Here is a 24,515-nt window from a genome sequence, read left to right as displayed (position 1 = left end):
TTTGTATTTATTACCCTTCCCTACCTCTTCTATTTCCCTTGTCTCTGTTCCTAAAGAGTAAGCCCCTTGGGGCAGGAACCTGTAAAGTGCCATTTACATAAATGGTGCTATATAAATAAATGAATTAAGGGCGCAATCCTATTCTTGTTTAGACAGAACAAAGTCCTACAACTCCCAGCATTCCCCAGCTAGCCATGCTGGCTGGGGAATGCTGGGAGTTGCAGGACTTTTTTCAGTCTCAACATGCATAAGATTGCACCCTAAATAAAACATGTTTCCGAAACATTGGAAGGACCAGGGAAGTTTCTCCACTCTGTGATATTTCCCTCCAGCTTGTCTTTGAGTCTGACGTACCCATGATGGCTTGAAGTATACATGTAAAGGATAATTTGGGGAGTATCTATATTACTGATTTAAATTTATTCCATAATGAGTCATTCCCTCTCCCTAGGGAATCCCTTTCTCCCTAGGGATTTGGAATTGAGGGCCATCTGTGCTTCTGCAGCCACTGCTCCTAAGGGAAGTCCCAGTGAGCAATCCATCAAGCTGAGAAGCTCTTGGGGCCTGGAAGGAGCTATTCCCCCAGAGGTCCGTGCAATAGAGCTGGTGTATTGGATAAGAATGAGAATCGCGTTCTGTGTGGGGTTGTTACTTCCTGTTAGTGGAACCATCTGCTGGAATGGTAAGAAGGGGTCCTCTTACAGGAGGGAAGAGTGGAAGCAGGGTTGTAGCTGGGTTTGGACTACTGTTCAAAATAAGAGTTTAAAACATAGCAATGATAATACAATGTTTTGTATTGCATTTTCAAGTGTTCAGAGTGCTTTGCATGTATTATTTCAGCTTTCCTAACCTGGTGCCCTCCAGTTGTGTTGGACTACAACTCCCATAATTCCCAGCCAGTATAGCCATTGGCCACGCAGGCTGGGAATTATGGGAGTTGCAGTCCCAACACAACCAGAGGGCACCAGGTTCGACAAGCCTGCATTATTTAGTTGTAATCCTTACAAGAACTCTGTAAGGTAAATTAGGCTTAGCATCCCCTGTATTGCAAATGGGGTGGCTGAGAGAGAGAGACTTGCTAAAGTCACGTAGTGAGTTCATAGCAGAGGTGAGATTTGCACCAAGGACTTCCTGGTTTGTAGCTCATTGTTTTAGGATGCAATCCTATGCATGCTTTGACAAAAAGAAGTCCTACTATTCCTAGCATTCCCCAGCCAGCATGGCTGGCTGGGGAATGCTTGCAGTTGTAAGAATGTAAGAACGTAAGAAGAGCTGTGCTGGATCAGACCAAGAGTCCATCTAGTCCAGCATTCTGTTCACACAGTGGCCAACCAGCTGCCAACCAGGGACCCACAAGCAGGTCATGAGCACAACAGCACCCTCCCACCCATGTTTCCCAGCAACTGGTGTACATAGACTCACTGCCTATTTACACCAGTTGTAGGGTTCTAGAACTGGTAGACCTGTTGTAGAACCAGTTGTAGGATTCTACAACTACAATCCTAGTTGTAGGATTTTTTTCTGTCTAAGCTTACATAGGATTGTGCCCTGAGCCACTACACTAATGTTTTGCTAAAATCATTTATATCTTATCTTTCCACTAAAAAAATAGTGCTCATAGTGGCTAACAATAAATTCATAAAACAAGTTCAGAAGACAGAAGTTTACTGTAGAATGAGCTTTCCGCTGAAATTCAGCACTTGCATATCAATTCAAAGCAAGGTAGCCGTAAGTACATCTTTAGTACATTTGTATCCCATCCTTACTCCAAGAAGCTCAGGGGAGGGTTCTCCCACCCACTGACACTTTTATCCCTGCAAGGCCTACCCTATGAGGTAGGTGAGACTGAGGAATGGTGATTGGCTCAAAGCCATCCAGTGAGCCTCAGTAGCTGAAGAAGAATTTGGGTCTCCTCAGCACTCTTTCTACTGGCTCTCAGTTTGAACTTGAAGATCATGAGACGTGTATCCATGTGCTGCCTTCTTTGGGGCACTACCGCAATGTCAGGAGAAATGTATTTAATACCACTGTGACAAAGGTACCATCCCATATCAAACAGCGCTTTTAAAAAAATGCTTGGATCACAACCCATCCTGTTATTGTTTCTGTGCCTGCAGTGACTTGGCAGGGCTCAGGAAGGAGCAGGCAGGAGGCCAAAGGCGATGATCCCAAAATGAGGCAGGCAGTAATTGATCTTCCCAGAGCCCGTGCTTAGCTTCATCTCTTCTGTGATGCCAACTATCCAAGGTTTAAGGCTTGCTGCTAGTGCACCACAGACTCTAGCTGCCAACCCTGATTGGACTGTGTAGGAGGCCTCTGTTCAGGCCACATGTGCAACAATGTTGTGATGAGACATTAAGCTGACTAGGGGATTGTTGCAAGGACAGATGTTCATTCATCAGCACCAGCCCATTTTAAAATGTATTTATTTGCTATATTCACATATATATGTCTTGAAAGATGTGGATATCATACAGCAAAAGAAAAAAATACAGTATAAAAACACATAGATTAAACTTGAAATTATGTTGTCACTTTATTTCAGGGTGGCTGCATTACTAAACTGGAAAACTTCATCCAAGAACACCTGAAAATTATTGCAGCAGTGGGGGTTGGCATTGGTTGTGTACAGGTATGTATTAGTAGTATGGGAGATTGAATTATGCAATTTCAGGGTTTGAAGAGACCAGGATATAGTTCCTTCCCTAGTTTCACTGTTATGAGGTTGGTCAGCAACTGGTAGCCTGTAAGTAAAGTCTGACCCATGAATGCTCAGCACTAAGCTGCTAAAGTTAAAAAAAAAAAAAAAAAAACTGCAGAAGACATATGGTTATCAACCACAGAAAAGAAGCAGTTACTTCTCTCTCTCCCCTGCTTTAGGAATATTGTGAAAGGTGCATACTTTCCTAGGAGTGGCCGGCCAGGGGTGTGGGAGAACACTTAGTCTGTTGCTCCAGTGGTTGGCCCTTGATTGGCCTGTTGCCAACTACTCTGCTCTAGGACAGACATGTTTTTATGTCCTGCTGAATCCAAATCTGTCTGTACCTAAGCAATACACTTTAACATTCACCCTAAAACCAAGGATAGCAGCCAAGATGACTCAGACCGACAACTTAACTGCATATGCTTGCAGATAGAACCACATGATTTAACCAATTTTGAAGAAATTTTGAGGGCAGGCTAACATTAGGCCTAACATTTATCCCAAATGTTTTTAGAAGCCTAAGTTGAAAAATTTCAAAATGGCAGGCAGCTGGAATTTATTTTGGGCAAGAACACAAAACCTACAAAATATGTCATGAAACCACTCTACAAGTGTTAGTTGTAGAGCATTAAACGATGCATAGTTTAGTGTATAAACCAGCTTTCTGTGACACTGATGCTGAGAAAATGGAAATTTTAAAACATACAATGGTTGCTAAAATCACAGCATCTCAATTAAAATGGAAATCTATGCATCATTTTGTAATCAGAACAACACTGAAAGGTCTAAAACTGCAGAAATAGCACCTGATATTACCCTAGAAGAACTCTTTATGATTTCCAGTTGTGTTTATAATGGGATTCCATGATCATTTTATGGAAGTCATTTTTAGCTGTTTATTTGCCTGAAGCTTTGATAGAATCTAAATCAGCAAAAGGAAAAACTTAATTATGGGTGTGCAAAAGATGGATGCAAACAAGTAAAAACTATGCCTCAAGGGTAAATTGTTGCCTTTCAGCCTTTTTAAAATTAAACTTCTAAAAATTTGCCACCTCACAATTCTCCCTCTGGAGACTTTCCATGCAGGATGTCATGAAGCTGGGACGCACATTCTTTATTATATTATGAGTAGAAATGTGTAATTAAATGCTCTATAACTAACACACTTGGTTTCGTGACATCATTTGTACAGATTTTGTGTGGCCCAAAATAAATTTCAATTGGCTGCCTTTTTGTTATTTTTTAACTTATGCTTCTAAAAACCTGTGTTAGGCCTAATTATTAGCTTTGCCTCAAAATGTCATCACAAGTCATTGAACACTGTGGTCCAAGGGCAAGTATATGCTGATAGGAGTTGGTGTCAACCATCTTAGCTGCCACCTTGATTTAGTGATCATTTAGAATATTTTTGAATCACGCCCCCGCCACACACACACACACACACACTCACTCACTGAGTGCTCAAACAGATGTAAAAATAGAAAGAAATACATAAACTGCAAAAAGCTAAACAACTTTTTTGAACAATAAAACCAGGGATTAATAATAAAAACGGAGTATTGTTGACTGTTAAAAGCTTGACAGAACAATGTTGTCTTCACCAGCCATCCAAAAGACAAAGAGCAGACTATCCTAAGCCCTGCTAGGAGAGAGTTCAACACCTGGTGTGCTGCTACACAACAGTCCTGAGTGCCCATCAGCCTCACCTCTCTAGGAGGGACCTATAGCAAGGCCTCTGATGATGAACACGAATTTCAGGAAGGCTCATATGGGAAGAGATGGCCTTTCAGATACCTTAGCCCAGCCTTACCCAACCTGGCACCCTCCAGATCTGTTGGACTACAACTCCCATAATCCCCAGCCAGCATAGCCAGGAGCCAGGTTGGCGAAGACTGCCCTAGTCCCTTGGTGTTATGGTCAATACTACAGTGTATTGCTTAGATACAGACAGATTTGGATCCCATAGGTTAAAAAAACATAAACACAAGCAAACACATTCCTCTCAAAAGTGGAAAACTTGGGAAATCTCCCTAACTTCTGTACTCTGAGCCAGTCCCCTGGTCATAGAAATAGGTATCAGCTCTGACCTTGTTGTTCTGTCCCTAAGCTTAAGCCTCATCTCACGTTGCACTATATACGTGTGGGAATGTTCCCCCACCCATGTGTATCTCTTTTGGGAATAGGTATTTTTGTATCCACATGATTTGTGGTTGTCATGTATCCCACGTTGGTCCAGTGTTTGTTACCATATAAACTAGTCCTGCAAATAAGTTATGAAAAGGTACTGTCCCAGAAAAGAAATTAGTAGCCAGCCAGCGTTCATTTATGTTAATCTTTTATGGTACATTGATGGCCTCAAAGGTTGGCTCTTTCAGCTTATAAAAGCTTTCCTTCCTGGAGATGGTTCCCTCTCAATACAAGTGACCACATAAGGAACTGTTTACAAGCCTGTTATAAAATGTAGAGAGATTAAGAAGCTTCAGTGGAAGGCACTGGTGCTGATTTTATATGTGGGTTGCCTGCTCATAATTCTAGGTTTCCTTGGGAAATTGAGAGGATCTACCCCCCCATTTTAAATTCATGATTTTCTCTAAACATGTAAATGGAAGTCCCAGTAACCCACATACTTAAAAAAAAAATATCTTCCAGCTGGAATGGGTTGGGGGTGCTCCTAAACGTTTGGGTTTTCCAGGCCTAGGTATGGATGGCACAGTAAAATTATTGCACTGTTTATAAAGAGAAATGATTTGAAAAGAGAGATCTGTGCCTCTAGTACAGTCAGAGGGCAACCTCTAGTGGTGATGCACCACAACAATAATTCAGACTGAACACCGTCATTAGGAGGAGGTACTTTTTAAATAGCTTCTTCTGTTCAATTTCTCAGCAATACCAGAAGAACTGACAATGTCTGTTATATCATGGGAGTTCTGACAATAATATAGTAATTTCCCATAGCCGGATAAGTGTCTCTTCCCATCCCATTTCAGATAATTCTGATTAGGTTTCCTTTCCTTTTGTTTGTTTTTTCCTAGCCAAAAATGAAATGTGCTGTACTCTTAATGCCAGAGAGAGGCAACCCCCAGGAGTAGTGCATTTCTCCTTTTCTCATGCCTTTTTAGAACTGTCATTGCAAAATGCAGTTCACTCAGGACTGGCTCTTTTTCAATGAGTGTGTGCATCCGGGTAGGACCTTTGTTTTATTTTGTTATGGAAAACAGCTTTTACCAGCTGTAGGAAGAAATGCCCCTGCTTGTGGCATCTCCTGCCTATTACCTCAGACTAACCGCCCTATGGCTCAGGTCATCTTCTCCTTCCAGTAAGTTGTGGGCCAGCAGGAACTTCCAAACTCATTCCTCTGCATCCACACTGTACGACAAGGGGCCAGACTGAGGAGGTGCTGAGAATTATACCTGGATACAGAGACTGTTCCCATGTTTTTCCTACTACTTACCCATGTTCTGTTTGCCTTCTAGATTTTTGGAATGATCTTCACTTGCTGTTTGTATAGGAGTTTGAAATCTGAACATTACTAGGAGCTTAAATGCCACCCACCTGCTTGACTCCACCACGTTCCATCCTGTCACCCTTCCCTTTATCCGGCAGCGCAGAAAAAGTGACCTCGCAAGGACTTTTGCTGCTCAATGAAAAGTATTCTTGGATCACCCAGTGCCTCTCTGCCGGAGACAGCAGCTCTCCTCCTTAATGCAATGAGCGGAAGCCCAGTGCTCGCCCAGTCATTTCTTTGTGGTCCAAAATAATGGAGTTGTAGAATTTTGTCTGCTAAAAATATTTACAAGCCAGACCCAGCATGCAATCTGAAAAGGAGAACCTCAAAGCTGCCAAGGGCTCACTGCCTCACATCTTTCCCTTTCAGCTCTTTTAATCAAGATTTTGGCTCTCTGAGGGATGACAGCTGGCCACAAGAATACATGAGGTATACACAGGTTGGGGGTTTAAATACCCCCTGTACCCAGAAGAAATGCCTTTCTGGGCATGCGGAAGTTCTAGTGACAGCTCTGTCCCATCCAAGGGGGCAGCTTTCTCTGCCAACTCCTGCCCTGCTGGGTAGGCTTGAGAGATGGGTGGACTAGGCTACTTGCAGTTTCTGCCACCACTGATTGTGTTGCAGCAGTAGGACCAACCACCAGCACAGTAGGTCCCTCTGATGAAGAGAGAAGTGCTGTGCCTTTCAAGCCAGGCATTGGAGGACATACTTTTGTTCTCTTAATTAAAAGTATTAGAATATACATACATACATACATCTCTGTCTCCGAACCAAACTTCAGGGCTTAAAATGGCTTCCTGCCTCTAGAATGCGGTCAAAATAACCCCACTTTGTGTAATGCAGCAGGGCCCCCTTCATATGAATTAGATCCTTTCTCAGAATGACACTTCATTTAGTCGGGAAGAAAATACATTACTAGCTTTTATATCAATCTTCAAAGTCTCATTAAGCAGCCAGGTCCTATCTGACTGAAATGAGCCCCGGAAGTCAGCTCTCCTGTTCCCCTCTCTCATTAATTTACTGGGTGTGCTTCATTTAAAAAAAAAAAAGAGTCGTGGTGTCTTTTTAAATTGGCAGTAAGGAATACATTGGACTTCTTGATGTAAAGTGCATGGTATCTTTTGTATCCACAGTGCTACATCCTCTTCCATAGAGGAGCTTTTCGTACTACCAATGACTTCCACTACTGGATTTGCTAGGTTTCCCAAGAGTTCATCTGCACTAAAACATGTTCATAAAACATGTCCTTGTTTTTTTTTTTGTTCTTTAAAAAAAGGTGCACCAGCATTTGCAGATGTCCTGATTCTTTCTATCTGTGTAGCCCATAGTCAAAATATTTCTTGTGCATTCCAAGGTTTACCTATTTTACTGCTGCCTCATATTTTGCTTTCCCTCTCTTCCCTCATCTCATCTTTATGTCCAAGGCAGCAGTGGCAGCAGCACACTCAATAATATACTTCCGATATCTCTGAGACTCTACTGAGTAGATATTGTGCCAGCTTGTATATTGGCACCAGGTAGGTTCTGATAAAGTTCTTGCATTGCGTCTCCATAGCAGGTTCTTCCCTGCCCTTTTCCCCTCCTTCCACAGACTTGGCAACAAAAGAAATCACATGGTCTAAGTCAGGGGTGGGCCACTTGTGGCCCTTCAGTTGTTTTGGCCTATAACTCCCAGCAGGCCTAGCCAGCATAATCAGTGGTGAGAACTGATGGGAGTTATAAGCCAAAAGATGTGACTTTTTTTCCAGCTGAAGTGAACATGGAATACTTGGGTTTTTTTAAAAAAATGCTAGATGAGTTATTGCCCTATTTAGCTCTTTGTCGACCCTGGCAGGCAAGCATTTAACACAAGCACGCCTTCCTACAATTTCCACATAGCAAGTTGCACCTTCACAGGGCTATGAGAGCAGAAGTGTGTCCTCCTGGCTTTGCTCAGGAGGTTTCATGATGATGGAGTGTTCAGAAGGCAGCTGAGGAGGTGAAAAGGGGAGTCTTTCTATCATCAATATGTGTAAATGTTTGTACAGGAGAAAGATTTTAGACCATTCTTCACTGTATAGGAGAACAAATATCTCAATTATTGCAGGATAAATGGCTAAATTATTCCTTGATACCTACATGGGGTTTTCCCCTTGAGAAATTGATTATTAACCAAAATGGAAACTACAGATTGCAATTGCTTGAAACAGTATTTGATTACTGAGGTGTATATGTGTATGGCTAGTTTTCTCTTTCCCCTCTTCCAGGGAACCATATTGCGCCATGGTAAGAGAGGACCAGGTATGCCAGCTAGCAGTCTGTGCCTGCTCTCCTGTTTTTTCCTCATACAATAACCATGCTTTAAAAATGCAGTTTATGTTGCTGGCCAATAAAACTAATGTGTCTGTATTTTGTCCTTTGTAATGCTGAAGTGGTAACACAGGCAATAGAGGAGTAACAACGTATCTCCATTGAAAGGGTGAATATTGCAGGGGGCAGGAGAGATGAAGAAGAGCTGTGCTGGATCAGAGCAAAAGCTTATTTGACTCGGCATTCTGTACACACTGTGGCCAACCAGCTGCTTGTGGGAGACCCGCAAGCAGGACATGTGTGCAATAACACCTTCCTGCTTGTGTTCCCCAGCAGCTGGTAAGCAAAGGCATACTGCCTCTGATACTGGAGGTCGCATGCGACCATCATAACTAGTAGCCACTGCTACCCTTGTCAGCCGTTCTCCCCAATATTCATGCAGCCCAGACCCAGTCTTTAGTTCAAATGCAATTACCTCCTCTAAGTAATCAAGGAAGCAGGTCATCGTGCCGCACAGGCTGAAACGCATTAGCATGCAAGATCTTCTTATGGATGGCAGCTCTTGCATTCCAGCTTGATGATCTCCACCTCTGGATGGGTTGGCTCTAAAACATTTTAAAATAAGGCCTGCTTCCAGAGGAGGCTTTTATCGTGCCACTGCATTGTCTCATTCGTGGAATTTTGCAGGGGGTCCAGGTGACATTGTCTTCCACTCGTAACCCTCCTGTGTTTTCCCACCCCTTCTTCTATCTGTTTTCTTACTGTGGAAAATCCACTGAGGAAGAAAAGATGGAATAGCTACACAATGCCTTCTGATTGTTAGTGGTAGGCCCCTCCATCTGGAAGGACCCTAAATCAAGAAAGGCCCAAAATGTCTGCACTGGAGCCGGGCAGAGCACAGCCTTCAGTTATTTTTTATTTGTAATGTTTATTAGCTTTATACTGATACAAGTATGAAAGTTGCTCATCTCTTTCTAACGGAGTAACCCAGCCTTCCACAACGTGGCACCCTCCAGATGTTTTGGACTACAACTCCCAGCATCCTTGGCCATTAGCCATGCTGGCTGTGGCTGATGGGTATTGAAGTTCAATTAAAAATATATGGAAGGTATCAGGCTGGGGAATGCTGGTGCACATAATTACAGATTCCCCTGAACTAAAGAGGAAAGTGAGGAGATTGCAGAGAGACAGAGGGAGACCAGAGAGTGGGTAGTAGCCATGCAGTATAGGGATGATATTTGAAGATATCACAGCTTATTGCATTAATTTTATTTACTCATAGATCTCTTAGAAACTTGCCAGAGCAATTCATGGAAGGCTTAAGTCCCACATCTACTTACTGCATGTAAATGTTTCCCCTTTAACTGTCAAGTCTACCATCTGTTATACCCGATACTATACATTTGGGGCAATTTGCGATTTCCATGCAATTCATTTGGTAATTACAGCAGCTCAAAGAGTCCTAGCTTTAAGCCAGAAGCCTACACACACTTCTGTGTGAGTAAGCCCAATGGAACTTAGACATATACAGGATTGTGCTGTTAGTATGTTTTTGACGTGCTCTCATTTAAGGTAGTTGGAGGAAAAGCTGGTAGAAGTGGAAAATACCAAGTTAATTTGACATTCAATTTCATGTCAAAATGTCTTTAGACAGGAGCAACAAGTACAGAGATCCTTTGCAGCCTCTATAGAATTTCTTTTAACCCTATTATTTGTTCAGGGTTGCAAACGTGGATGTGGGGAGGGAAGGGAAGTTGTAAAACTGAGCACTAGTGATGTCACAAACAATATCCAGCAGGAGCCTGGAACACTTGTGCAATCACACCACACAGCAATGGTGACGGCAAGAAATGCTTTATACAGGGTAAGGGAATGCAGCCACACACAATTGCAGTTTGGTTACTGCAGAAAATTATATTCCCAATTATATTTCTGCAGTAGATGTATTCAGCTGGTCCTCATTTACACACTGTACATTTGTGTTTGTATGAACACGCAGGCAATGTGGAGCAGAACACTCTTGAGAATGAAAAGCTCTATTTTGCAGTTAATTCCTCTCCAATATCTGACCACTAGGTGGTGCCTGACCTTACAGCATGCTACCGGCTAAGAGCCAAGAACAGGGCTTGGGTCCTTACAGTAAACTCTGTATCTGTCTTGAGTTATACAATGTAGAGATGCGTTAGTAACAACATGCTCCACTGCCACCATGACACAAGTTGAAGGACCCTCTCCCCTGCAGTGGAAAGCCAATTAGGCTGGCTCTCTGCCGAGAGAGAGATTAGTGTGTGTGCGTGTTGCTAGTCCTAAATGAAAAGTATGCTTTCTTAAAACGCTCACCCCCATCAATAACGCAGGGTCAACACAGAAAGTGCTCATCTAGTTTAGCTCCATTATTAATGTGTTGAACCATTCCGTGTTGCCGTATGGCCCCCTTTGTTTACCTGATACAGAGCCATGGCTTACCTAACTCAGCTTAGGAGAAACTGGGTCTATGTGTATACCAAAGTTACAGCCCCTGGCTTTGAGTGAATAGATGGGTATTGCTGAGCACAACAAATGTATTAATGGTAACCTCTGATATGGCACATGATGGCCTTTTACAGTCTTCATCCTCATGATACACGTACAGGTGGGCTGGAGTTGTTTTCACTTCACATGATGGAGGGTTGAGGTTGGAAAACAGTAACCTACCCAAGAAGGCTCACAGGTGAGATCAGAATTTGAATCCAGGGCTTCCCAAGCTCCATCCAGAGGCAGACACTGTTTTCGTAACTGTAAATGTCAAGAAACAAGTTCCACTGGCATGAATAAGGGTTAATAGTGCGCCCTTCAGAAGAGAAGGTCAAGTCGTGCGTGGGTTCCCACTTTATGGTTGAGGCCACTCTTCATGCCCATAAATGCTCATTGAGGTGGTTGTGATGTCTGTAGAAGTTGGCAGCAATGGGACAAATCTTAGCAGCTTTCCACTAACAAATAGAAGACTGACAGCATGGATGATCATGGCCTGATGTGTCTGCCAAACATCAACATGAGCTCAGGTGGCATAACCATTCATGATGTTGCAATAGACTTGAACAATAGGCCACCAATGTTAAAGGAATAAATATTGAAGGTGGATTTCTCAGCCCCCCCCACACACACACACTTGCCCCCGATAGTTGAAACTCTTTCAGTAATTTCCCTTTAATCAATGAACACTGCCCTCTCATAACTTTGATTAATTACTGCTGGTGCTCTTCCACTTGCGGTAATTAACAAAACTGGCTGTTGGGACAACTAATTTTTGTTGGGTTTGCCGTATTGGCTGTCCACTGCCAATGAAATATGGCTGGCACTTTCCCCCCCCCTCCCCCATGACAGATGTACTGTTTTTACAGATGCATGCCAGTTGCTGATCTTCTTGGCATGAAGATGCAGTGATGGGACTTAAAAAAGAAAAAAAAGTGGCAACTATACAACAAAATGAGCCGTGGCCTGCACTAGCTGTTGTCAGGAGTCTTAGGCCTCTAACCTAACCATGATGGGAGAGATTCTGCTCTTCCCAAGTCCTCTCTGATGCATGAAGATTCCCAGGAGGCTATTATCACTTCGTAGAAAGTGCCCAGGAAGCCTGGAATCGGAGCAAATATTTCTTCCGCTGCTGCTGGTTGCCAGGCACATGCCAGGAGCAGGGGACAACAAGACAAAGATGTAGGACCAGGAGCATTATAGGGAGGAGCTGAGCCCTGCAACAAGTGAGAGGGCCCTGGGGTGTTTCCTTCTTCATGCACTCTTGCTTCCTTCCTTCACTCTTTGGCAACTAAGCAGACCTAATGGGTGGCCCTTTGCCAGGGGGCTCCACCCAATCCTGCTCTTCCTTGGTTTTGCCGCAATAGAGTAATATGACTGCCCTCTGGAAATCCTATTACTTTTGTTACAGTAGAGTACTACCATCAGGACCCTTTCACTGCATTCCCCTATGCAGCCTTCCAGATCAATAACACCAAGTAAACAAGTTCTTAAGATCAGGCCTGGCCCAAGACATTTTGCTGCCTGAAGCCAGGGACAAGATGGCACACCCATTCTGCCTAGAGAAGCTGACCAGACTGGTAGCTTGAACCTTAGTTCAAAACTGGTGACAACATCCTCCACCTCACCTGAGGGCAGCAGGCTTGCTTAGGGGCGCAGGGCATGGAACATACTGGTGGTGTAGTGGTCAATTTTGAATTGCAGGGGCTTATCATGACAGTCCCCATAGCCCCTCCCCCAAGGAGAGTGCAAATATTCAGGCATTTGTGCTGCTCCATATCGGCAAACCACGTCTAGCAGTTTTCATCTCCACCAGGAGCAGGGCTGAATCTACACATAGCAGTTATACCATTATCATAACTATTGGCACACTTGACACCGATGGGCACCAATAGTTGTGATAACGATATAACTGCTATGTGTAGATTCACCCCAGGTCTTTTTTATAGCTTAACTGGCCATTCATTAGGAAAATACTTCATACTACAACAGGGAACAATATATTGTTATTGGGAAAATTCATTCCCCACCCCATAGAGCTACTGTGAGGATTTCAGCTAAGCTTGGAGGGAGCAGGGAACTCGAGGGAGTGGCAGGTGACATCATCATCCCTGCTAATAAAAAAGTGCAAGCATTTCATCTCTGTGAGCCCCGCCTCCGCTACACCACTGGAACACGCAGCTCTGTCTTCCAACAGAGAAACAGCCAGGAGCTGCTGCCGCCCCCACCAGCTACTGCCTGAGGCGGCCACTTCACTCTACCTAACGGTAGGACCGTCCCTGGTTAGGATAATGCCAACAAAATGCATGTGTGAAAGTCATCATGGCTGAGCCTCTTGGTAAAAAGAGTCCAATTCTTTATGGAAGAGATTGAACAGGGCGTGGTCTTGCCAACATTTCTAAACATCCCCTGATGCTGTGTGTGGCTGTCAGCTGTGCTATTGCAACTCTGTGCTCTCAGACAACAGCGCTATGAAAGGCAGTGAATTTGGTTCTGTTCATTTCTTTCTTGGAAGCAGGCCAAGTTACTGAGTATTTAGCGAAGTGTAACTGCTCTTTAAAAGCCATGTCATCATGAGAAGCAAAGGATACATTGGTGGGATCTTGTGACTTACTGTAGAATGGAGTAATAAGCCAAAAAGAAAAGAAAAGATGGAAGTATCCACGGAATCCAAAGGAATAGTTTCGGGGGTGGAGGTGGGGAAATTATTCTCTGAAATGAACTAAATTCACACAAATAGCAGGGATGGCAGGTCCCCAACACACAGTTAACCATACAGTTACACAGGACCATTGAGCTAGCAGGCAATTTAACCAGCCCCGATTTGCCGTGAGGGAAGCACATCGCCCTTAACATCATTGCGGTTTCCTATTCACACCCCCAAAGGCCATTAGGGCTGGCAGTTCTCAGTCTCTCCTTTTTCAAATCCCTCCTATTGCAAACAAAAAGCCTTTTTGAGAGTAAGGCACTTCTGAGCACCAAGGAGCACATTCTGTGCAATAAAAGATTCCTGCATAGCTGAGATAATGATCTCCCCAATTTAAAAGAGTCTCTCCTTGCTGTTTTCCCCTGCCGCCACAACCTGCTACCACCATCCTGTCACTGCACCAGAGGAGAGCATTTTCCTTTTGTTTTTCAACAAAAACTCTCTCTTCAGGGAAAACAACACAAGCATGGTGCCACCTCCTCTTCCTGCTGACTTGATGTTCTATTAAAAGAATGCTTAAACTGAGGAAATCCTCAAAGCACATTTATGGAGTAATCCAGCTCCCCTAAAAAATCAATGGGCATGTTGTTGTTGATTTTGTTACTGCACACAATTCGCGTTTTATTTCATGCAATGTATGTGCCACTGACGATCTGCTTTCCAATGGCCATTCTGTTCGCTTCTTTAAAATGTTTGTATCCTGCCTCTCCACACCACTATTCTAAAATCACATCAACTAAAAGAGCACACACATTTTTTTACACTGTATTTTACCCCACTCTTCAGCCAAAAAAAGCTCTCAGGGTGGCTTTCAAAGATTAATAATGAGACAGTTATGTAAGCCATATATGAGACCATTTATATAAGGCATAAAACTCACAGTGGAAATGAAATCACAGCCTATTGTTACGTGACTGATAGAACTACTTACTGAAATCTTACTGAGTCAAGCATTACAGATTTGGGAGGGATCCTGATTCTCTTTGCAGTCAGAGGCACTGGACTGTAAGGGAGTCCCTGGAAGGTAATTTAGACTGATCCCAAACACAACATATTTTACCTAGCAGACCACACGTGAGGCAGGCAACTTCCCTTTTACTGCCCCCAGAAACCCCTCCCAAAGAGAGATGTTGTACAGCCCTTCCTGAAAGCCAGGGGAGATGTACTTAAAGGCATATCCTCTACAAGGCTATTCCGTAGCCTTGGGGATGGAGTGCTGGCAGCAGCACAATCTATCTTCAGCCAGGGTGGTCTAGGTGCTGGTGATCAACTAGTGGGTGGCTTGAAGCACTATCACTACCCTTTCTTTAAAAAAAAAAAGTCGGAGGTGGGTATAAATAGAAACAGAAAGAGGTGATGATCAGAGGTCAAAGGGAGAGGCCTCGTGCTCTTTGAAAAGTTGTACTGAAGACAGAATTTCAGCAGCTGCAGCTTTTCTCACACCTGTGTGACAAGCTGCATCAGTGCACCTGCTTAAATTCCACCTGCAATGATTAAAGGTACAAAAGTCCTGTCCTCTCTTTCATCTGGCCACCCTACAAGACAAAGACAAGAAAATGGGCCTGTATGGGGTTAAAAAAAAAGAAAGAAAAAAGCCTAAGGGAGTCTTAAGTTTGAAGACTACTGGTGGAGGGTGTAGGAGTGTTGGGACCAGTTTACACTATCAATAGAAATGCGTGGAAAGCTTTTCCTGGACTGTACTACTTAAGGCGGGGAAATCACAAATGCCTTCCTTTTAAACCAAACTAAAACATATCCCTGCATACAGACAACTAGTGTGTCAGGGAGAAAGCTAGGCTGAACCTTTTCCTCTGACTTGTTAGTTTTCTATGCGCATAGAATTTTTTTTTTTTTTTCATGGAGAAATGTTCAAACATACAAGGGCTGTTCAAATGTCACACTAACCCATCGTGGGTGATAAGCTACTCAGAATAGGTTGTTTTTTGAACAACCTACTGTGCTCCCACACAGATGATCAGGCAAACAAGCTATGCAGCATGGTTTATTCCCCCCTCCTCCTCCTGTAGTCTTCCCACCCTCCTAGCCAGGTATCCCAGCTTCCTTTGTGATGGAAACCATATCCTGCCATCACTTGCTTCCTGCTAAATCAATAGCCTGTCTTTGATTGGTCCACTTTGTCCTAGAGGCATCTTTTCCTCTTCTGTCTCTGCCAGTCCACCCTCCCCTGTTCTCAGCCCTGGGTTGATCCCTTCCCCCTTGTTCCTAGTCCTTATTCCTTACCTGCTGCCCCAATTTCCAAGCCTTTGATGGCTCCCCCATCACCAGCAACAAACCAACAACACAGAATAAAAAGAAATAAAAATAAACTTTTTATGGGTATACAGAGCAGCTTATTTGGCTTGCTTAATACTGGGCTTGCTTAATAGTGCCTAGAATCTACTGGGGGGGGGGGGCTCCAACTCCTTGAAATTTTGCTGAAAGAGGATGAAGTTTAATATACAAGCTCCCCTTATGGGGAGCCACTGGATAATTGCACGACTTTGCTTTTTTCATGGAAAAGTGAAGGTTTAACCAAACTGAAACAAACCATTGGCTTCCCTTCTCTTCCTTCCCCTTCCCTCTCTGCTCCTACCCCTCCTTATTCCTTACCCGCTGCCCCAATTTCCAAGCCTTTGCCACCCCTACCTCCTAAGCAATAAACCAACAACACAGAATAAAAATAAACTTTTTATGGGTATATAAAATGGCTTATTTGGTTAGCTTATTAGGCTTGCTTAATACTGGACTTGCTTAATACTGATTCGAATCTACTAAGAGCACAATCCTATGGCTGCTAGTCAGCGGCTAGACGGCCATAGGATAGGTTAGTTCCCGTTAACTGACCTCGGAGCCCACACTCCAAGGTTGGTTCCCTGAGAACCAACCTCCACCCCCTCCATGCTGCCTCGTAGGCAGTGCGGATTGGCCCCGTGCTCAGAAGAGCAGCGCGGAGCATTGAAAACGGGGAAGGAGCAGAATGGGCAGGGGTGGGGTAGGGTGTGGGAAGGGCAGTGATGTGGGTTTTCTGGAAAATTTTGAATTGGAAAATTTTCATTTGTATCAAAAAAATTCTTCAATGCAAATTAGGCTAATTTGCCTAAGTTCATTTGCATTGGAAAAGTTTCAGTTTGCATTGGAAAATTTTCTGATGCCCTAGAGATACCTAATTTAGCATGTATATTTTACTTGTATTTAGTAAACAACAAAGCTAAAAAAAAGTACCCCATGTTAATTGTTTGTCCCAATACACCACAAGTTTTTGACTTGAGATATATGAGGGGAAAAATTAAAGCACACTTAATGTGATTTAAATGTTATATTATGCAGAAATGTTTATTGGAATACTTGTAAACATTTAAAGACAATAGCTTCCCATACTTTAATTAAAATTAAGGAAAAAACAAAGGTGCTGAAAACTATGGTAAACTAGGGGCACAATCCTATCCATGTTTTGACCAAAAAAAGTCTTACAACTCCCAGCATGTCCCAGCCAGCATGGGTGTTGTAGGGCTTTTTCTGTCTAAACATGCAGATGACACAAAATTGGGCGGGATAGCTAATACTTTGGAAGACAGAAATAAAATTCAAAGTGATCTTGATAGACTGGAGGGCTGGGCAGAAAACAACAGAATGACATTTAATAGGGATAAATGCCAAGTTCTGCACCTAGGAAAAAGAAACCAAAGGCACAGTTACAAGATGAGGGAAACTTGGCTCAATAACACTACAAGCGAGAAGGATCTTGGAACTGCTGTAGATCACAAGCCGAATATGAGCCAACAATGTGATGTGGCTGCAAAAAAGGCCAATGCTATTTTGGGCTGCATTAGTAGAAGCATAGCTTCCAAATCCCAGGAAGTACTAGTTCCCCTCTACTCAGCACTGGTTAGGCCTCATCTGGAGTACTGTGTCCAGTTCTGGACACTGCACTTTAAGAAGGATGCTGTCAAGCTGGAGAGGGTTCAGAGGAGGGCAACAAAGATGATCAGGGGACTGGAAACAAAGCCCTTGAAGAGAGACTGAAAGAACTGGGCATGTTTAGCCTTGAGAAGAGAAGGTTGAGGGGAGATAGAATATTGCTCTTCAAGTACTTGAAAGGTTGTCACAGAGAGGAAGGCCAGCATCTCTTCTCGATCATGCCAGAGTGCAGGACACGGAATAGTGGGCTCAAGTTACAGGAAGCCAGATTCCGGCTGAACATCAGGAAAAACGTCCTGACTGTTGGAGCAATATGACAATGGAACCAATGACCTAGGGAGGTGGTGGGCTCTCCCACACTGGAGGCATTCAAGATGAGGCTGGACAGCCATTTGTCAGGGATGCTCTGACTTGGATTCCTGCATTGAGCAGGGGGTTGGACTCGATGGCCTTGTAGGCCCCTTCCAACCCTACTATTCTATGATTCTATGCATAGGATTGCGCTCTGATTAATTTTAGTAAACTGTGCTTGATATGCTGAAAACCACTCATCTATTTCAACAGAGTTCAGCTCTCTACTGAGGTTGCTGGTGCACCTTCAGTTTCACTGTCGCTACTTATTAGTTCCATTTCACTCCAAGGAATATATGTATTTCAATAACATATATGCACTCTCTAACAAACTTCCTAGGGATAATCACCTGAAAAACAACGTTGAAACTGCCAAGCTTGCCTAATATTGCATTGGCAATTGGCGTACATTCATTTTTACTAATGAGCATGAAATGGAAAATTTTCCATGAAAAGATAAAGCTTTGGGAAATTTCCCCAAACGGGAAGTGTTCTGCCCACATCACTCAGGAAAGCACAGAGAGGGAGTGACAGGAAGGATGAGATCTGATGGGAAGAACTTAATGCCTCAAGGAAAGCTCAGTGATTCCCACAAGTGAATTCTTTAATTAACACAAGTGTTGTTGATATGGTGCTGTTTTAAAGTATAGCTCTGCAGAGGAATATTAACCCCACCATTTTGTGCAATGGCAACACTCTGTGCTTGCTTAGCACTGCCAGGAAGAAGCTGAAGGAGGCTCTGGGTGAATTGTGAGTTTACCCCTTCTCCTTCCAAATCTGCTGGATAAAGAGCTGCTGGAGTGGGTTGGGAGGGCAGCTGGCTGGAGTAAGGGGCAAGGGGTTATCATGCAGGGTACCCTGACCACTCCGCTGCTCTTTAAAGTGCCTCCAAATCCCCTCAGCCTGCCTCATGGTCAGGCTTAATGCTACTTGTAGAACGTCTTTATTGTGGCATTTGTCGTGTATATGAGGCCTTTGAAAGTAACATTTGTGTAGGTGAACTCAGCTCCTTTCCCTTTGAAATTATACCAGTTCACACATTTCATCTTAACCCCTTTAAACTTCTCTACTGCTTATACAGAATGGTGACTTTTTCTTCATGAATGTCTGGAGTGTTTATATTCCAAGTTTCTCCTCATAAGCCCCCAGGAAACGCTTTTGCAACAATGATCAACAAATAATCTTTCTCTCAGAAAGGCCCTCTAAACCCAGCCTACACAGTTGGCCAAACTGAGGGACTCCATCTACCTCCCTCTCCATGCTAGACCCTGCCTGACCCCTCCTCTCACCATTCTCCCTTTCCTTCTCTTAGAACTAGGCCTCTTTCACACACACGGCAACGTGATAAAACTGTCCCTGGACTGTGCCACAACCGAATTCAAGAGGGAGCTTGCGTGGTTCTTCAGCGCCCCTCTATAAAAAATGTACAGTCAGGGCCAGAAATATTGGAACAAGGATAACTGTTTTGGCAGCTGGCCTCTGTACACCACCACACTGAAGTTGAAAGGAAACACACCCAGATGGGAGTGAAGTCAGGACTTTCAGCTGTAATTCAAGGGGTTCAACAAAAGTGGGGCACTACCCATTCAGGAAGTACAGCCAGTGGCATGCACACACACCCATCGTTGGTGGCTCATAAGTAATGGAACAAACCAACATCATTTCAAACTGAAGGATCGCCTTTAATGCCTGGATGGAAATCCTTTGCAGTCAATGACTGCCTGAAGTCTGGAACCCATGGACATGACCCAATGCTGAGTTCCCTCCCTCGAGATGCTTTGCCAGGCCTTCACTGCAGCTGCCTTCAGCTGCTGCTTGTTTGTGGGTCTTTCTGCCTTCAGTCTTGTCTTCAGTAAGTGAAAAGCATGCTCTATTAGGTTGAGATCAGGTGACTGACTTGGCCACGGAAGAACATCCCACTTCTTTGCCTTCAGAAACTCTTGGGTAGCTTTTGCTGTACACTTTGGTTCATTATCCATCTGCAATATGAAGCGGCGTCCTATCAGTTTGGCAGCATTCGGCTGAATCTGAGCAGAAAGATAGCCCTCTACACTTCAGAATTCATCCTGCTGCTTTTATCAGCAGTCAGATCATCAATAAACACCAGTGACCCGGTTCCATCGGCAGCCATGCATGCCCATGCCATAACACTGCCTCCAACATATTTGACAGATGATGTGGTATGCTTTGGATCATGAGCTGTTCCTTTCCTTCTCCATACTTTTCTCTTCCCATCATTCTGGTACAAGTTCATCTTGGTTTCATCAGTCCAAAGAATCTTATTCCAGAACTGGGCAGGCTTTTTAAGGTGATTGCTGGCAAAGGCTAATCTGGCCTTTCTGTTCTTAAGCGTTACCAGTGGTTTGCACCTTGTTGTGAAGCCTCTGTATTTACATTCATAAAGCCGTCTTCTGACTGTAGATGTTGACAATGACATGCCTACCTCCGCAAGAGCGTTCTTGACCTGGCTAGATGTTGTGAAAGGGTTCCTCTTCACCATGAGCAGAATTCTGCGGTCATCCACTTTAGTTGTCTTCTGTGGTCTTCCAGGCCCTTTGCTGTTGCTGAGCTTGCCAGTTAATTCCTTCTTTTTCAGGATGTTCCAAACTGTTGTATTGGCCACTCCCACTATTTTTGCTGTCTCTCTCTGATGGGTTTATTTTGTTTCCTCAGCCTAATGATGGCCTCCTTCACTCGCATGGACACCTCTCTGGACCTCATGTTGCGGGTTCCAGTAAACAGCTACCACTCAGAACCACTCCTAGGCCTTTTATCTGCTTGATTGGTCATGGGGTACCCAGGAAACAGGCCACACCTGGCCATGCCGCTGCTTGTCAGCCATTCCTTCCATTACTTGTGAGCCACCAACGATGGGTGTGCTTGTATGCCACTGGCTGTACTTCCTGAATGGTTAGTGCCCCACTTTTGTCACACCCCTTGAATTACAGCTGAAAGTCCTGACTTCGCTCCCATCTGGGTGTGTTTCAACTTCAATGTGGTGGTGTACAGAGGCCAACTGCCAAAACAGTTATCCAATATTTCTGGCCCTGACTGTATATCCCTGCATTTAGAATTCAGAGAATGTCTGTTAGCAGACAGATAAAAGTTTAATATAATGAAATAATTAAATTAGGGGACCCTTTTCTCTGTCTCCATCAGCAGCATTTCTGAGGCTTCAGGGCAGCCTCCCCCAACCTGATGCCCTTCAGATGTTTTGCACTACAGTTCCCATCAGTCCAGCCAGCATGGCCAATGGTCAGGGATCATGGCAGCTGTAGTTTCATGCAGTGGCCATGGTACCTGGATATGCTTATTTTCCTTTTTCCTCACTGCCCCTTTCCCCATTTGTATTGTGAGCTATTGTTTTTAACTATGAACCACCTTGCTAAATGTCAGAAGATAAATGTAACAAAGAAATAAATATATAAAGGTATCCCAACCCACCTTTCCCTGCCTGGTGCAGAAAGCGTTATTTTGTGTCTTGTTCTGTTGAGGAGTGAGACAGCATCAGCATTTGAGCAAGCAACTTAAGCCTCCAGTCCTTAAAACGCTTCAGCTGCATTGAGATCCTTTCATTTAATTTGAGCTACATGATATAACAAAAATTGCTTTCATTATGTTTTCACATTTAGAGGTTTTGTGTATGGGTATCCAAACAAAGCTTATGGCAAGAACTACAAACAACTCAGAAGGGTATCAGGGGTGAATGTAAGCAAGATAAATGCTCAATGTACATCTCTAACATACCAAATCATGCATGTTTTTAGTATACAGTCCCTAAATACTGTCCAGCTTTATGTACTATATCATATTTTCGGGGTGTACTTTAAGTTCTAGGGCCACTCCCGACTCTTAATTCTTCTTCGACGGATATGAAGAAGTGTCTTCAGTTCTGCATAGGAGTTTCTCCTCTCATCTAGTTCTCACATAATGACAACCCAGAATGCTCTGGGTTGTCATTATGTGCTAACCAGGGTGATGGTTTGTCGCTGAGTGTTCACAACCCAACAACAAACCATGGGCTCTCTTCCTAAGTTTTTTGTGTTGTTCACAACTCATAGTTAAACCATGGTGCAGGGTTCGCACATAAGAACAACCCATGATTCAATGGCAACCCATACTCAATCCATACTCAGGGTTGTTGCTGTGCGAACCAGGCTTCTGTGTCCCATTGTTAAAGGAAGTTTGCTATGTGGTAATACAAGAGAGATGGGCTTTCTTTGTGATGGTACCCAACTTTAGAAGCCTTCCCCACAGCAGTATGACTGGTTGCCAAACTACAAACTTTTTGGTGCCAGGTCAAGAGATTTATTCACCCAGGCATTTAAAAGTTGGTATGTTATTTAGTCTGCTTTGTTTTTAGCTGCCTCTGAATTGTTTTATGAAGATCCATTTTATGGCTTTGGATTGTAAGGATTCCCCTTCACAGATCACTGCCTTGTTGTGGTGAAGGGGCTTGCGTAACTCAGTGAAGCCATAAGCTATGCCGTGCAGGGCCACCCAAGAAGGACAGGTCATGGCAGAGAGTTCTGACAAAATGTGGTCCACTGGAGAAGGAAATGGCAACCCACTCCAGTATCCTTGCCAAGAAAACCCCATGGAACGAATCACAAGGCTAAAAGAGATGACGCCGGAAGATGAGCCCCTCAGGTCGGAAGGTGTCCAATATACTACTGGGGAAGAGCAGAGGGTATTTCCAAGTAGCGCCAGAAAGAGTGAAGTGGCTGGGCCAAAGCTGAAAGGTCACTCAGCTGGGGATGTGTCTAGTGGTGAAAAGAAAATCCAATGCTGTAAAGAACAATATTGTTTAGGAACCTGGAATGTAAGATCAATGAATCAAGATAAGCTGGAGGTGGTCAAACATGAGATGGCAAGATTGAACATTAACATCTTGGGAATCAGCGAATTAAAATGGACAAGCATGGGCGAATTTAATTCAGGTGACCATCATATCTACTACTGTGGGCAAGAATCCCTTAGAAGAAATGGAATAGCACTCATAGTCAACAAAAGGGTGGGAAAAGCAGTACTGGGGTACAATCTCAAAAACGACAGAATGATCTCAGTACGAATCCAAGGCAAACCATTCAACATCACAGTAATTCAAGTCTATGCCCCAACCACTGAGGCTGAAGAAGCTGAGGTTGATCGGTTCTATGAAGACCTACAACACCTTCTAGAACTAACACCAAAAAAAATGTCCTCTTCATCATAGGGGATTGGAATGCTAAAGTAGGAAGTCAAGAAATCACTGGGATAACAGGCAAGCATCGCCTTGGTGTACAAAATGAAGCAGGACAAAGGCTAATAGAGTTTTGCCAAGAGAACACGCTGATCATAGCAAACACTCTTTCCAACAGCACAAGAGGCGACTCTACACATGGACATCACCAGATGGTCAATATTGAAATCAGATTGATTATGTACTTTGCAGCCAAAGATGGAGAAGCTCTATACAGTCAGTCAAAACAAGACCTGGAGCTGACTGTGGCTCAGATCATGAGCTGCTTGTTGCAAAATTCCAGCTTAAATTGAAGAACGTAGGGAAAACCACTAAATCATTCAGATATGACCGAAATCATATCCCTCATGAATACACAGTGGAGGTGAGGAATAGATTTCAGGGATTAGACCTGATAGACAGAGTGCCTGAGGAAGTATGGACGGAGGTCCGTAACATTGTTCAGGAGGCAGCAATGAAATCCATCCCAAAGAAAAAGAAATGCAAGAAAGCAAGGTGGCTGGCTGATGAGGCTTTACAAGTAGCTGAGGAAAGAAGGGAAGCGAAAAGCAATGGAGAAAGGGGAAGATATATCCAACTGAATGCAGAGTTCCAAAGAATAGCAAGGAGAGACAAGATGGCCTTCTTAAATGAACAATGCAAAGAAATCGCGGACAACAGTAGAATGGGAAAGACTAGAGATCTCTTCAAGAAAATTGGAGATCTCAAGGGAACGTTTTATGCAAAGATGGGCATGATAAAGGACAAAGAAAGCAGGGACCTAACAGAAGCAGATGAGATTAAGAAGAGATGGAAAGAATACACAGAAGAACTATACAGGAAAGATCTGAATGTCCCTGATAGCCATGATAATGCGGTCACTGAACTTGAGCCGGACATCCTCGAGAGTGAAGTCAAGTGGGCCTTAGGAAGCATTACTAACAACAAAGCTAGTGGAGATGGCAGTCTTCCAGCTGAGCTATTTAAGATCCTAAAAGATGATGCTGTTAAAGTGCTGCATTCAATATGCCAACAAATTTGGAACACTCAACAATGGCCACAAGTCTGGAAAAGGTCAGTTTACATTCCAATTCCAAAGAAGGGCAATGCCAAGGAGTGCTCAAACTACCGTACAATTGCGCTCATTTCACATGCCAGCAAGGTGATGCTCCAAATCCTACAAGCTAGGCTTCAGCAGTATGCGAACCGAGAACTCCCGGAAGTACAAGCTGGGTTTCGAAGAGGCAGAGGAACAAGAGATCAAATCGCCAACATTCGCTGGAACATGGAGAAAGCAAGAGAATTCCAG

At 43.7% G+C, this 24,515-nt stretch overlaps 1 protein-coding gene across 2 annotated transcripts in view; it reads left to right on the top strand.

Annotated features, from left to right (window-relative positions):
* Positions 1-8,597, top strand: part of CD151 (CD151 molecule (Raph blood group)) — a 56,482-nt gene extending 47,885 nt beyond the window's left edge. For both annotated transcript variants that reach the window (XM_084856639.1, XM_084856650.1), the window contains 2 exons: positions 2,546-2,632; positions 6,178-8,597. In XM_084856639.1, coding sequence (XP_084712765.1) covers positions 2,546-2,632; positions 6,178-6,237 — 147 coding nt within the window. In that variant the 3' untranslated portion in view covers positions 6,238-8,597. The remainder of the gene's footprint in view (positions 1-2,545; positions 2,633-6,177) is intronic.
* Positions 8,598-24,515: the final 15,918 nt, after the last annotated feature.

The sequence above is a fragment of the Heloderma suspectum genome, chromosome 1 (genome assembly GCF_057233095.1).
Source record: "Heloderma suspectum isolate Gila_16-S chromosome 1, 16-S_ref, whole genome shotgun sequence".
NCBI lineage: Eukaryota > Metazoa > Chordata > Lepidosauria > Squamata > Helodermatidae > Heloderma > Heloderma suspectum.
The sequence above is the reverse complement of the archived record's forward strand: the minus strand, read 5'-3'. Positions and strand labels throughout refer to the sequence as shown.